This window comes from Sitodiplosis mosellana, unplaced genomic scaffold (genome assembly GCF_009176505.1).
Source record: "Sitodiplosis mosellana isolate CC-2019 unplaced genomic scaffold, AAFC_SMos_1.0 Smas_scaffold_6226, whole genome shotgun sequence".
Classification (NCBI taxonomy): Eukaryota; Metazoa; Arthropoda; class Insecta; order Diptera; family Cecidomyiidae; genus Sitodiplosis; species Sitodiplosis mosellana.
Genome location: NW_022601467.1, coordinates 3961489 through 3976638, shown reverse-complemented (window position 1 = coordinate 3976638; position 15150 = coordinate 3961489). Strand labels below are relative to the sequence as shown.

The following is a 15150-nucleotide window of genomic DNA, read 5'->3' as shown; positions in this document are numbered from 1 at the left end:
AAAAAGTTAAGTCTAAAATAAAATACACAATATTAATGGTCAACAGCTATGAAACGTAAAAACGTCACCAAATTTTTCCGGGCGAATTTATCATACAATTCAATAAATGTTTCTATGTTCGATGTTGATTATTTTTCTTCATTTAAAATGAAATCTTGTTATTTTTCGCTTTTCACGTTTTCATTTTCCACCAAACTCTTTGGAGTCACATTGCCTTTTCGACCGCACTTGCGCGCCATCTTTTAGAAAGCGTATGCAAAAGTGAACCTCTGATGAGCACATCGTTCCGTATTTCGATGGTTATGTAGTCAACTTCAAGTGTGTTTCAAAATGCTGCTGTCAAACCAACTCGTACTCAAAATATTAAAACGGCAGTTTTCACCAACCGATTTCAGTCAGTCAATCGGTCATCGAACGTGAACTTATCATCAGCAGAAAAAAAAAGAACAAAATCATGACGGAATTAGATTCAAAAAGTGAAATAAGCCTGGAAGGTGATACGATCCTTTCGAAAATAGGAAAATTGACAACGGTCAACAGTCCACGGGTAAGTTAAAACACACAAACTTGAATCGGACGTGTCAATTCACAACACGATAATTAACTGTTTCTTCGCATCTTCCATCGTTTGGATAGGTGCCATCGATAAAAGACTTTTCCATTATCAAGATCATAAGTCGTGGTGCATTCGGTCAAGTATTTCTCGGCTATAAAAATACAGATGAAAGCAAACTGTTTGCAGTAAAGGTAAGTGTCAACCGTGGACATTTTCAAATGGCCCGTCGATTAAAAGTGACAGCTTTGTTATGGTTTGGTTTTTTTTTAAATGTTTTGATTTGTCGTTGAAGGTTATGCGAAAATCCGAAATGGTAAACAAAAATATGATTTCTCAAGTGATTACGGAGCGAAATGTCTTGGCATTGTCAACCAGTGAATATTGTGTTCATTTGTATTATTCATTGCAAACGCCATTCTACGTGTTTTTGGTAAGAAATATTCAGAATTTCAACGAAACTTCGAAAATGATCCCGTCTAATTGAACCGTTTTGCGTCTGATTTAGGTTATGGAGTACATGATTGGCGGTGATTTAAAGTCGCTGATTGCTGCATACGGATATTTTTGCGAATCAGCCGCTCAATTTTATTGCGCCGAAATTACCATGGCTCTGGAATATTTGCATAAACACGGAATCATTCATCGAGATATAAAACCGGACAATATGCTGCTATCGGCATCGGGACATGTGAAATTAACTGATTTCGGTTTGAGCAAGATTGAGATCAGCAGAGGTATGTGTTGAAGGGAGTTGAATTCAATTCATTGAAATTGGGAGATTTAATTTGTATTTCGAAAGTTGAAGATCATTTGCTTGGGGCATTCAACATAGAAATTCGAGAGATTGCATGGAATTGTTGAAATATGTGCTCAATTGGATCTGACAGAATGATTGCGATCATTTTTACCATTCCAAACCATGTATTTCATGTGACTTAGTCTTAATCAATTATTTTTTGCTTCTTTTCAGATTTGGAATTGTCCGATTTCACAGCGTCTTCACCGTGTCTGACCACACGTACTCCCGGTCAACTGCTCTCGCTAACATCACATTTGACATTCGGATCAGGAGAACCAAAGTCTCGCAATAGAAGTAGGCTGATGAATGCCATCAATCGACAGAGTAAGTCTAAGATCATTCTCTTTCCACTCAAACATTTCGACATTCACCATTTTCTCAAATTCAGAATCACCTGATGAATTGGATACGAGCATTCACAAGAACAACGTTTCAGGAGTCTTACCATTTTTTTCATCCGAAGACATAAGTGTCTCGATACAACCGTCCAACGAAAGTGTAAGTACAAAGTTCATATTGACCCAAATGAATCATATCATTAGCATGTCGTTGTTTTTAACACACTTTTCCCTTTGTTTTTATTACTATAGAAAGATTCAGCATCGTCTTATTACACGTGCAATTCGAGCATCGGTAGTCGAACAGTGAGCAGATGCGATTGCAGCCAATTAAGTGCAAACGTAAGCTTCAGAAACATGATGAAAGAGAGAAAGTGCGATACTTGCAAGGTAAATAAGAGCAAAAGAGATTAGCACACTCGGTCATTGTTTGAAGCAATAAAAGAAAATTAAACCATAACCTATGATAAATGTCTTTGCAGAACAAAGAGAATAATGACTCTCTCAGATATCCAATAGCGAAAATGCGCTTCGGCAGACATTTGAAAGAGAATGAAGACTCTGGCATTTCGTCCATTCGATCGCACTGTGAATTGTCGGCCATCGAAAAATGCGAAAACCAATCACACAATCCGGTCAAAGAAGACTCGAACACAAGCTCCAATTTGTCGAAAAGGTACAAGAATTTGTCAGCCCATTCCACATTAGTGCATTAACAATAACTAATCAATCATTTTAGCTCTAACAACTCAAATCATGATACTAACAACTCGAAAGCAACTGAATCGCCTTTGAATAATTCCACACATAAATCGTTCTTCAAACGGCCGTGCATTGTTTCGTAAGCATTTCATTGCCATTTAGTTTTCGTTGGCTCATCAATTGGCGACGGGATTTAATTGTTCGAATGTTTTTTTTTTTTCGTTTTAGCGGTGCCAAGCGGTCACATCATATGCTCAACGTACCAGATGATGCATGTTCGCAGAGCACAGGCCTAACTCAAGAGATTGATATCATGGATATTGGCAGCAGCACACCGAAGCGGAAAAAATCGAAATCGCCACTGAAAGGCGTTCTAAAAATCAGGTATAGACAACAGTTTCATTTCAAAGGAATCAAGCTAACCCTCTTCTTTCAATCCACAGATCGTTGTCAGATGATGAGGGCCCTGCTAATGATCATCCAAATGGTGCTCAAGTGATGTTTTCAACGCCAGTGTCGTCGCTAAAAACGCCAAGAAACTCGGTGCTCAAGCTGAAAAGAACAACGTTTCAGTTGCCAACCAGCGAAGAAAAGATACGAAACAAAAATAATAGTTTAATGTTAGCTGCACGTTACATAAATGTGAGTTTTATTTAGTGAAAACACAATGATATCAATTTATTCTAATCAACTCTTGTACTTTTGTCCCTAGGAACCTGCAATGTCTCCGATAAATTCGGCTCACATTGTCGATGGAACGCCCAAAGTAAAGCAAACACCGTTTCGAACACCGAAATCAATTCGACGTAATCAGGCCGCGTCGAGTGAACGCATCTTGGGTACCCCAGACTATCTCAGCCCTGAACTTCTTCTTTCGTATGTATTTTTCGATTTTCAATCATTTCATATTATTCCGAGTTTTTAGTAAGAAAATTCTCAACATTTTTTTTCATTCTTCAGCCAAAAGCACGGTGCTGCTGTTGATTGGTGGTCACTCGGCGTTTGTTTGTTCGAATTCATGACGGGTATTCCTCCATTCAATGACGAAACGCCACAACAAGTCTTCGAAAACATTTTGAACAGAAGTAATTGATTCAATGGATGAGTGTGACTTGAACTGTGATACTAATTTGTTTTGTTTTTTGTTCTCCCATTCGACAGACATTCAATGGGACCTAGCGGATGAACCGTTGTCGGCTGAAGCAATCGATGCCGTCGAACAGCTCTTGACAATGGATCCAAATAAACGGCCCTCATCGAAAGAAGTGCAACAAATGATGTTCTTCAAATCAATGGATTGGAACAATCTGCCCAACATGGAACCACCGTTCGTGCCACAGCCCGAAAATCCAACCGATACCGGCTACTTTGAACCCCGGAACATAATGCAACACCTCAAACTATCGAACATTGATATCGGCGAATTTGTACGAGACTAAATTCCATTCCACATTCACACGATCATGCGATTCTCTATTTAAATTTATATTTCTCATTCGATGTAGATTATTTGTCATTATGTATGTAACGTGATATATCATTCGAAATTTTATTTCTGGTCAATAAAAACATTTAAATAACGGTAGAAAGAATAGAAGAATAATTCCAATCCAATGTTGTTATTGAGTTGTATCGCAAAGCAAAACAGAAGATACATTCAAAATGGGCACTGAATATAGCCGAATAGAGAAACAATTACGTACAAATAGCGCTTGCAACGGTGAGCATTGAAAGCTCGTTGAGAGAGAAACACAAACGTATCTCAATATGTATAGCATGGAATCGCGGCAGCTGTCGTACGAGTCAGAACGCTCCGCATGGGTTTCGCAGTGTTGTCTCTGTTGCTCGTCAACGACTCGGCCGTTGCATCCTATGAGAACGTGCGACGCCAAAAAAGTTTTTATACCAAAATCTCTCGCATACAAACATAAACACCAAAAATTACGAGCTCTCTTTCCGTCTTTCCCTTTCATCGATTCTATTTTCGCAGCAACTTGTGCTGGTCTCGCTCATACAAACATTCAATACAAAATAAATTGATACGTGCAGATAAGATAACCAAGTTTTGTACCGTTTGTTGAATAATATTTCATTGTTAAACACCAATTCTGCCATGAAAAAAGAAGAAGAGAAGCAAAACATCCGGAGCAAATACGACGAGTAAAAAGAAAATCCTTTGTCCCATCGAAAATGTCCATTGCAATCGATGTGTTTTCTGCTATGAATATATCATTCGATGTTCTATAGTGTGTTTTTAGTGTAGCGCGTCTTGGCTAAAAATCATACCAGTTGCATGGAACAATGATCAACGCGAAAACGTTTAATTCGCTTTTTTTCGATTGGATTGAAATGGTGGACGACAATCCCAACGCTGATACAGTCAATATTCCTTTGGTCAATATTCCACCACTGACGATTCCAGCAACCCTGGAAGATATAAGTGAAATGGTCGGTGCAGTCGCCTTAAATTCACCACCCCCACAACAACACCAGCGTGGCAACATCTACCACAGCGTCAATATGCAACGCACTTTATTGATTGGTACTACAGGAACGATCGATATGTGGATGCCACAATTTATTCCTGGCCCACAATGGACACAACAGCACAAAGATATGGGTATCAAATTCATCGCTGATTTGGCTGAGTCTGGTATGATCGTGCGCGATCGAGAGAAGGCCATCACACTTAACATCTTGGATGAATGGTTAGCCATGGGCAGTCCGTAAGACAAAGTTGTACGTGTCGTGCCCATCAATTATGTAAGCCCAGACGGCACTGTCCACGTCGTTGAATATGCTGCACGCATCGTTGAGCACTTGGGTGACACCAGTATTAATGGACTAGGTGTATTCAACCAAGACATCGTTGATTTCCCCTTACCATCACTTGACGGTCCATCGTTCCTTGTGTCTTACATGAGCAATATACTACGTGAAGTAGGCGCCAACTTCACTACAAACAGCAATTTTGGCATCGAGATTGCGTCCTGCTTGTACCCGCAGCAGATGACAGCTGGTCCAACCTGCCATGTGCCGTCAGATCTTGTGTCGGCCGCTGCTATGATGACCAACGCAACGTGTTGTTGACACACATCCCGCTCCGCGAAACCAAACGCTTGAATTGAGTCAAACCATCCGACGTGCAGCAATTCTATAAGAATGTAACATTCGCAAACCAAGCGCTCGAGCACTTCATCACCACAATTCACCCGTTCAACAACGAAGAATTAAATGTCATGAAGAAAGTAACGACATTCGCGCTCGAGAACGGAACAACCATTGCTGACAACACGTACCTGTACTTCAAGTTATACGCGAGAGCTAAGATCGAAACACTCGAATGGGTACCTCAGCTACCAATCATCAACGACGTTAACCGAAGTGTGCAATTCATCACGACAGGCGGTGCAGCCATCAACCCACTGCTGACGGCAGAAAACTGGCGACTGTGGGCTCGCCAGCAATATTTCACGTTTTTCCAGGTCTCAGCACCTGATGCCGGCTTTCGCACTATGCTGTGAGTACTAGGTTACGAAGGTATGTACTTCGTTCCCGATCCTGCACTGCAAACCGTCTCATGGCAAGGCCTACGCTTCCCTGGTGTCAACATCCTCTACTTTAGCACTGCCCACTTCGACAATGCTGCCGTCAACATCAGTAGCCAGGAGCTGTTGTCGCAAACTGTCCGTCTAGCTGCCAGCCGAAGCGAATGGAATGACTTCACTCGTGGGTTCACCCACGCCATTGAATTGATGGCTGGCGGATTGCATCGTTATCAGCGCTTAGACCATGCTAACATTGCGGTTGCTGCATCGCCCCAGCCATTCCAGTTCCCAACCACTGCTGAAGTTGCCAAAGCTATTGCTTTACGAAATGCTGGCGGCCCACGTGGAAACGTCGGCGAAATACCTGCTGCTGCTGGATTAGCATACAATGCCACCAATTCCAACAACTGTAATCATCGTAACTTCACCGGTGATGCTAATAATCGCGATGACGTGGATCACATTGACCTTGCTGACTGGTAATACGTCATCTTGGACGCATTCAACCAGATGTTGCTCCCACCGCTGTATCGACCAATGAGCACAAATTGGTTTCACACCATGCTCGGTTTTGTTGGCCGCCATGGAGCGATTACTGGATTACAGTACCAAATTGCTGAATACAAAGCAATTGATATTGTCCGTATATTTTCATTTGGCTTCATCATGATCAGTACCGCTGCTACAGCCGTCAATATTCCTTTGGTCAATAATTCCAAGAATATTGGTTCATTTGATGAGCCTAAACAAAAATAAAATGTTTTACCATGTAAAACGAACTTTTCCGCACATTTTCGGTAGAATGTAAAATATATAGTCAATATGGGATTGACTATACTATGTAAAAATGGTATGAAGTCCATCGTGGTCGACCATCGTGTTTTAACACCATTTAACATCACTTACCATGGGAAAATCGTGTAAAAACAGTAAAAAAAATAAAAAGTTTAAAAAAAAAATTCAAAAAAAATTCCAAAAAAGTCAATCATGGTCGGCCATCGTGTTATAAATCATTTAACACGGATTAAAATGATAAAATCGTGTTAAAACAAATCAAAAATCCGTTCTATAATAACAAAAAAAAAAAAAAAAATTCAAAAAAATCCAAGGGTCCCCCCTTCGGTGAAATTCTATGACATCCGAAAATTACCAGATGAACTAGTCCAATTTGGCCAAACTTTTGATACATCGACCATTCCACACCAAGTGGGACAAAAATTGCAAGTGACCTCTCCGATTTCGCTCAAACTTGGTGTATAAACTTCTTATGGCCAAAAACTCGCAAAACCAAAAAATTAGGGTGACCTTCCCCACCTGATGAAAAGTTAGGGTGACCCAAATTTTGAAAAAAATGAAAAATGGCACTTTTTGACATTTTTACACGAGAAAAGTGTGCTGCGACAACCCCATCCGGGCTCATTCAAGCTCTGAAAAGTGGGTTCAAAGTATAAAAATGGCAAACTCTTTCTTGACGTGAAATTTGTTTTTCGAATTTTTGGGCATAAAACTCGGCCCACCTCAAATTCTTGAGTTTTTCGATATTCCCCAACTATCCGCCAACTCATATTTTATGAGAAAAAAATTCGGTGTTTTCACCATTTACGACTACTTATTTTTTTTCACACCAAATAGGTGGTCTGACACTGGTGAAGTGTTCTGATAAAATTCTCGCCAGACTCCAACGAATCAAAAAATAACAATGTTTGGGGTCGCCCTCCCCTTTGGAAGGGAGGGGGAGGCTAAAAAGTCGAAAAATCACCGAAAATCACTATTTTAGGGCAAAAACAGGGCAGAAACCCGCTTTTAGCCCCAAATCACTTTAATATTCGGAAATCGCGTAGAAAATTCTACTTACGCGTAGAACATTTTAACTTGATCAAACCCTTCCTTCTGCCCCAAATCGAGGTCGGCAGTTTGAAAAATCATGCTCCTGCAAGTATGCAACCATTTTTAACTGCTTCTAAGGCACTAGCACTGGTGCGGTGTGTTCCTAAAATGTAGCGCTTGATGTCTAGTTTCTTTTGGCGATAACATGTTTCATTTATATGGTTCAAATTTGGCATTTGGGAGGCTAATATTGAAGAAGAAGGTGAAAAAATCGCACAATCTCACCACAACTGCCCAAATCAAGGCACTGGACCTCATTTTTGGCCATAAACGATTGCATTTTCGAATTCTTCGTTGAAAATTAGCCTAACCTCAATTTTTTGGTTCTGCGAGTTTTTGGCCATAAGAAGTTTATACACCAAGTTTGAGCGAAATCGGAGAGGTCACATGTAATTTTTGTCCCACTTGGTGTGGAATGGTCGACATCCAAGGTATTTACTAATAGTGACTCCTGGCCAAATTTGAGCGAAATCGTTTAAGCGGTTCGAAAGTTATCGTGGACACAACCAAAAATCGTAGTTTTTGGGCCATCATGGTCGGCCATCGTGTTATAAACCATTTAACACTGCCTAATATTATAAAACTATGTGAGAACGATACAACAATCCACTCTAGGTTGATGAAAAAAGACATTTTTTTTTCGACATAATCCAAGGGGGGACCCTTGGGTGATTTTCTATGATGTCCCAAAAGTACCAGATGAACTGGTCCAATTTGGCCCAACTTTTGATACATCCAAGATATTTAGTCACTAATTGTGACTCCTGGCCAAATTTGAGCGAAATCGCTTGAGCGGTTCGAAAGTTATCGTGGACACAACAAAAATTAGCACACTTTTTATCACGTCGATCGCTATACTTTTCTCACACACTTCGTGTGCGGAAAAGTAAAAAAAGCACGATTTTATGAGTTTTGCAGTAAAATGAGTCCTCCTATCGGTTTCAGTGCTCATAATAATGCTCATAGTAATGCTATAATGGTTATTTCATTGGACCATATTGTTGAAAAGTCTTTGAAGACAATAGACCAAATTATTGAAAAGTCTTTGAACACAACAGACCAAATTGTTGAAAAATCGTTGAACACATTAAACAATACTATTTTTCGCGCTATCGATTACACCGTTAATAAAACCGGAATCAACATAATTACGCAGAAATTGGTGGATGGAAATTTGCCGATTGGTTCACCCCTTGATTCACCCCTTGATTCACCTCTTGACTCACCACTTGATTCACCCCTTGAATCAACCGGACCTGCAAAGTTAGAATAAAATAGTTCAGTCGCTGTGTTGTTTGTGCTGGTGATTTAATCACATTTCGAATCGTTTGAGAAAATGCTGAAGTTGTCTGTGCTCGGAGTTGTCTGTCAAGCAGCGCCTGTCCGAGCGGGAGTTCTGGGAGTGCGGCGCACCGGGGCGCCGATAAAAACACGTTTTTAACAAATGCGCTCGAGCGCTTTATGTTGAAATTTTTCGAGGGCACCGAGAAAAGTCGAGGGCGAAGACGAGCGTATAGAAAAGTAGACGGTGCAAGGCAAATTATGTGTGCAAAGTGCGCAGTAAGATCAAAATTAGTCAAAAGGGAAGAAAATGGTGTCCAATGTTTAAGTTTTTGTGAGCTTTTACTATATTCAGATGTCGCTTTTATTTCAAGCGCCTTTTTCACAAACTCGGGCGTTTCCTAAACTGAATACAAAATGTATTTATTTATTTTGAGCGCCTTGCGTCCTTTTTAGCAGTATTTTATTTAGATAAACGAATTTTATCTAGATAAAAACCAAATAAGACCCAATTTTTCTGTTTTTATCCAGATAAAGATAAGATTATCTTCAATTATCTTCAGATAAAAAATAAGATAATTTTTGGTTCTTTTTTTCTAAAGAAGAAACTAGAAAAATGCGTAGAAAAAAACTAAAAAAATATTTCTTTCGATATTTTATGAGTTGTTTATTCTCGAAATGCACAGAATAAAATTCGTTTTGTGATTTTTCCACAAGAGCGTTTGTTCTTGCAAAAAATATTCATTTTTGGACCAATGCAATTTTTTCTCTCCTTTTGAAATTTTAAATTGATCAACTTTGGAATTATCTCAATTTATTGAAAAAAGATAAGATAACGTGTAAAAAATAAGATAAAGATAAGATATTTTGTCGATTTTCCGAAATTTATTTCGATAAGATAAAAGATATTATCTTATCTTATCTTTTATCTTATCTAGATAATCATCTTTTTCCAAACACTGCATTTTAGTGTAAATCTCAGAAAAAAAAAGTTGAATAAATGCTCTAAAAAGTTAAATAATTTTTGAAGATTTAACAGATCGTAAATTTTATGTAAATGAATTATATTTTCTTTTCAATGCTTCCAAACGTATATTTTTATTATGGTATAAAGGCATGGAAGATCGTGTACAGAATTTTTCTGATGAAAAATTTTTCGTTTCGCAAAAATTTTGAGTCATAACATTTCAGGGGCGCATGTTACAATTTGCACCGGGGCGCCATGAGCACTCGGACAGGCGCTGCTGTCAAGATGTGTATGGTCGTGTTAAAGGTAAGTTTGAATCAAAAACCACAAAAATGAAAATAGATTATTAAACATTTCCTTGTGATCCAAAATCAAATTTTCTCGTGATGATGTTCGGAAAGATAAAAAAAAATTCGCTAAATGTGCTTTGTGCACGTGGAAAACATGGTCTTTCATTTCGTCATACGGCCGATAATTGATCATGTGATGACAATTTTAAAAAAAGGAACATGTGCAAATTCTATGGGTGAGATTGAGAGTAGTGTATGTTTCATTGACTTTGTTACGAAAGAGAAGAGCAAGTTTCTGTCGACTTAAAAATGGTTAAAAGCGAGTATGTTCGTTTATAGCGGGTCCTCGCGGTTTTTCACGGTTTCCGCGGAACTGATAAGAGATAACGACTTGATGTCTTCGGCAAAGTTGTAGCACTCGAGGTCTTCTATAACATAGCTGAAGTCAGTTATCTCTTATCTCTTCTCTTAGTTCCGCGAAAAGCGCGAAAAATGATAAGAAAAAAAAGTTCTATATAAAATTTGCTTTTTTATGTGCACGATTTGCGCGCAACTGATAAAAGATAAGAGATAACTGTCTTCAGCTTAGTTATAGAAGACCTCGAGTACTACAACTTTGCCGAAGACACCATGTTGTTATCTTTTATCAGTTGCGCGAAAACCATGAAGACCGCGGAGGCTAGACGGTACTACAACATACTCTACTTTAACGCCAACAGAATCATCAGAAAACATACTCGCCTTTTCAAAAATATAAACCGAAGAAAAAACATACTCCACTCTCAATCTCACCCATAGAATTGTTGATTAATGGTGTGTTATGATTACCGGAAAAACATGCGCAAGCATCAAAAGAGACTGCTGATTTGCTATTTCCATGCACCTTTCTACATGGCTGACACTGCTGCTGCCGTTTATCGCCAAATTATTGCGAATTGCGTCATTTCATTTTAAAGTACCGAATGGATTTCGGATTAGTTTTTATTGTCATCGTCCGCTCGTCATCAATCAGTATCTAGGTTTTTTTGCGTCTTATCGCATATCTCGAACAATTGTTTAAATAAATGAAATAAATCGAATCGAATCGAATCACTTCCATTGAAAAACACTTGAACAAAACGAAAGAAGGAGAGAGATTGATCCAATAAATTGCGCTCAAATTTGTATAAATTAGCGAAAAAGTTAAAGTGCAAAAATTTTCTAGAAATATGAAGAAAAATTGAGGCGCGCAAATTGTCCAAAAATATGTAAAAAAAAAGAAGCACAAAGAGCGCTCAGTATTATAGACAAATGGAAAAAAATGGAGCGCTTAGAGTCGCAATTTTTCGAAAATATATAAACAGGAGATGTATGTATAGAAGAGCGCTCGCATAAAATATAAAATTTTGTTCATGATGACTTTTTTCGGGTGTGTTTCTTCTCATTTGGCTATTTCATGACTCAACCAAATTTAATGGAAACAATTGAAGCCGCTGTACAAAAATGCTGGCGCAATCATCAGCGCATTGAGAGAAATCGAAAACAGCGACAGTTTCAATTCTGATGTTCAATTGGAAGCTAGATCAATTGCTAACAAGATCAATTATACATTCATGTGTTGTGTTTGTGTTTGGTATGACATACTCAGTCAAACCAATATAGCATCAAAAGCATTGCAAACGATTCAGTCAAATTTGCAAACGGCTGTAACATGTATCGAAAGCGTGAAACATTTTTTGCTGACTTACAGCGAATATGGTTGCGAGAAAGTGCTTCGGGACGAATCAAATATTTGTGAGCGCATTGAAATCGAATCGAAATTTGACGACACGAGAAGAACGACCAGGGCAAATATTATTTCTGAAGAAGATTTCCAGACAAAAGTATTTTTGCCAATCATTCAAGGTGCAATTCTTTTAATTGATGATAGATTCACAGCGCTTAATACTTACAGTGACCTGTGCCGGTATTCTGGAACACAATGCAATCTTTCTTGAGTTTTCGAAATAATTCCGGTGGGACGCTGAAAAATAGTGGAATCTCTCTCCAATATGGTCTTACGTACGAAAAAAATAGTTCCGAACGATTTTGGTGGAATGACTTAGAATACCGGCACTGTTCTCATTTTTATACGATTACGAGAATTATTATAAAACGAAAAGAAGGAACTGAGCTCTATTAAAGGCATGCAAGAAACTTGAGAGCACTCTCTCACACAACGGCAAATCCGACATCGATGGCGATGATCTTTTTGCTGAGCTCGCAGTCGTTTCAACGGTAATGAACAAGAAGATTGATCATGCAATAGATATTCTAAACGTAATTCAGAAACAAAATATGGAGTATATGCTTCCAAATGTTGTAATTGCATTCCGAATTATGCGGACGATGCCAGTATCAGTGGCGAATGGAGAACGTACATTTTCAAAACTGAAAATAAACAAAAGCTATTTACGAAACTCAATGAATGAAGCAAGGCTGAATGACTTGGTGACAAGGGGGAAAATACTAGATTTGTTTAATTCAAATAATGCAATCTAGTAAAAAAATAATCCCAAATAATCCTTCGGAATTCTCAATAATGCTCAATAATGCTATTCATAATATCAATAAATAATAGCGAACTATGGTCAAGTAATTAATGCTTGCATGCATTTAAATGCCTTAAAAACAAAGTGGGTCGATAGTAGATATAAATTGGTGAGACCTAGAAGAACACAAGTTTGTCAAACGGTGTAGCAATAAAGAGAAGTATATTTTACTGCAACTAACAATGGTTGAAAGAATGTATGTTCATTTTTGGCGGGTCGTCCCGGTTTTTCACGGTTTCCGCATAATTGATAAGAGATAACAACTAGTTGTCTTCGGAAAAGTTGTAGTACAAAAGTCGCTTACAAAATCAATAAAAAAATAATCAAAACCACAATTAATACAATACAAACGGGCAGTAGGCACAACTACCGAACTCGAAATACAAATCAGCTTCATCACGAAATTTATAGAACAAACGCTGGTAAATACCTAGTCTCTCGCCTTATTGCAGTTGAGTTTAACATGTTACCAAGTGAGCTGCGAAGCCAATCGTCGATAAACATTTTTAAAAATAGATTGAAAGAAAAAATTTTATCTGATGGGCAACCACTGAATTTTTAACGAGTTTTTTGCGAGTTTATAAATTTAAAAAAATAACCTAAACTATTCTTTTACTTTAAACTATCTCTACTACTTGGTTCCGAAATTGTATATTATAGGAACTGCATAGGAGCACAAATCACCTAGTCTACATTGTACATATAAATCGATTGAATAAAATGAAATGAAATGAAATGAGAGAAGCAAAACATCCGGAGCAAATACGACGAGTAAGAAGAAAATCCTTTGTCCCATCGAAAATATCCATTGCAATCGATGTGTTTTCTGCTGTAAATATATCACTCGATGTTCTATAGTGTGTTTTTAGTGTAGCGCGTCTTGGCTAAAAATCATACCAGTTGCATGGAACAATGATCAACGCGAAAACGGATAAAAAGCGAGAGAGAAGAGTAAGAACTGTAAGCTGACGAGGAAATAAAAGAAAACAAAACAAAAACGACAGGAAGAAAAAAAGAAAAAAAAACGTTTGAATGAAACAGAAATACGGTGTTGAAAAAGAAAAGAGAATCGACAACAAGTTAAGAGACGAAAACTATTCCAACTTATTGTTCCAACGGAGAGAAAAGATCATTTGTCGAACACAAACGCATATACACAGTGTACAACGTGAAGAAGAAGAAAAAACACCATAAAACAAAATCAAAGTAATAATTTTCCACTGAAGAAGTGACTTTGTGTTGTTAATTTAAGACTCGTTTCGATTGAGATATTATTCACATGTGGTGCATCCATCAAATACATTCCTGAACATAATAATAATTCGATTCGATTAGATAATTTTTTCTGTTCTGTTTTATTTGGTTTGTTTAGATTTGTACTTGTTTTTCTCAGAAATAATGATCACGAAAAAAGATTTGAAAAACAAAAATTTTAAGGGGTGTAGGGAACTGATCGAACTGGAACAACAATAAAAAATGTCTCGTAATCAAATGGACGACAACCAGCTGTTCGAACGGAATTTTTGGAAACGTGAAGGGAAAGAACTCCTCATATTTTCGATAAAATGTGTCGTTATTACATTTTTCTTGGTATTATTAATTTATAAAGCTTTTGAATCACTTAATAACGCAATTGATGAAGCTTTTAAATCACTTGATAATAGAATTAAGCACGCTATTGACTCCATTAATTACACCAAAATCGAAACAATTGTGACCAAGTTTTTGGAATACTCGATTGAAGCAGCACGTAATGGTACTCGTAACTCTCCGAGATTGAACGCATCAATAACCAATCAGAATAATCAGACAGAGGAAGAACAAAACTAGTTCAGCTGCTGTGGAATAAAACAACATTGTAAATCCCAAAGACAACAAACCGAAATCATAAAATCGACAATAGAAAACTAAAACATTTATTTGTGATCGAAATCAAATCATGATCGACAACTGCAAAGAGAGGCTTGCTAGCAATGGATGATAGAACGATTAAAATTGACTATCTACACATACATTCTCGATAAGATATTCTGCCCTACGTTCCCCAGTGACTTCAGAATTTGAAGGCAAAATTCACGTCACATCACGAATTCTTGCTGAAAAATACTTTCATCATCTTCATTTCCAGATTAAAAACTGTGCCAAGGAAAAGGAAATTCACCTTTTAACGTCCTGAAAAGTAAAATCATCAAATCAAAACAACTCATCGAAA

At 37.8% G+C, this 15150-nt stretch overlaps 1 protein-coding gene across 2 annotated transcripts; it reads left to right on the top strand.

Annotated features, from left to right (window-relative positions):
* Nucleotides 1-306: 306 nt before the first annotated feature.
* On the top strand, nt 307-3998 carry LOC129578633 (serine/threonine-protein kinase greatwall). 2 transcript variants are annotated; one of them, XM_055467487.1, is made up of 14 exons: nt 307-547; nt 637-747; nt 849-986; nt 1062-1290; nt 1527-1679; nt 1744-1853; nt 1946-2083; nt 2176-2369; nt 2433-2534; nt 2624-2779; nt 2839-3037; nt 3108-3271; nt 3356-3480; nt 3557-3998. In XM_055467487.1, exons 1-14 carry the CDS (start codon nt 455-457, stop codon nt 3832-3834), a joined length of 2190 nt encoding a protein of 729 aa, XP_055323462.1. In that variant the 5' UTR covers nt 307-454; the 3' UTR covers nt 3835-3998. The 2 variants fall into 2 exon arrangements, with proteins under 2 accessions (XP_055323462.1, XP_055323463.1); XM_055467488.1 differs by lacking the exon at nt 2433-2534 and having other exon boundaries at nt 321-547.
* Nucleotides 3999-15150: the final 11152 nt, after the last annotated feature.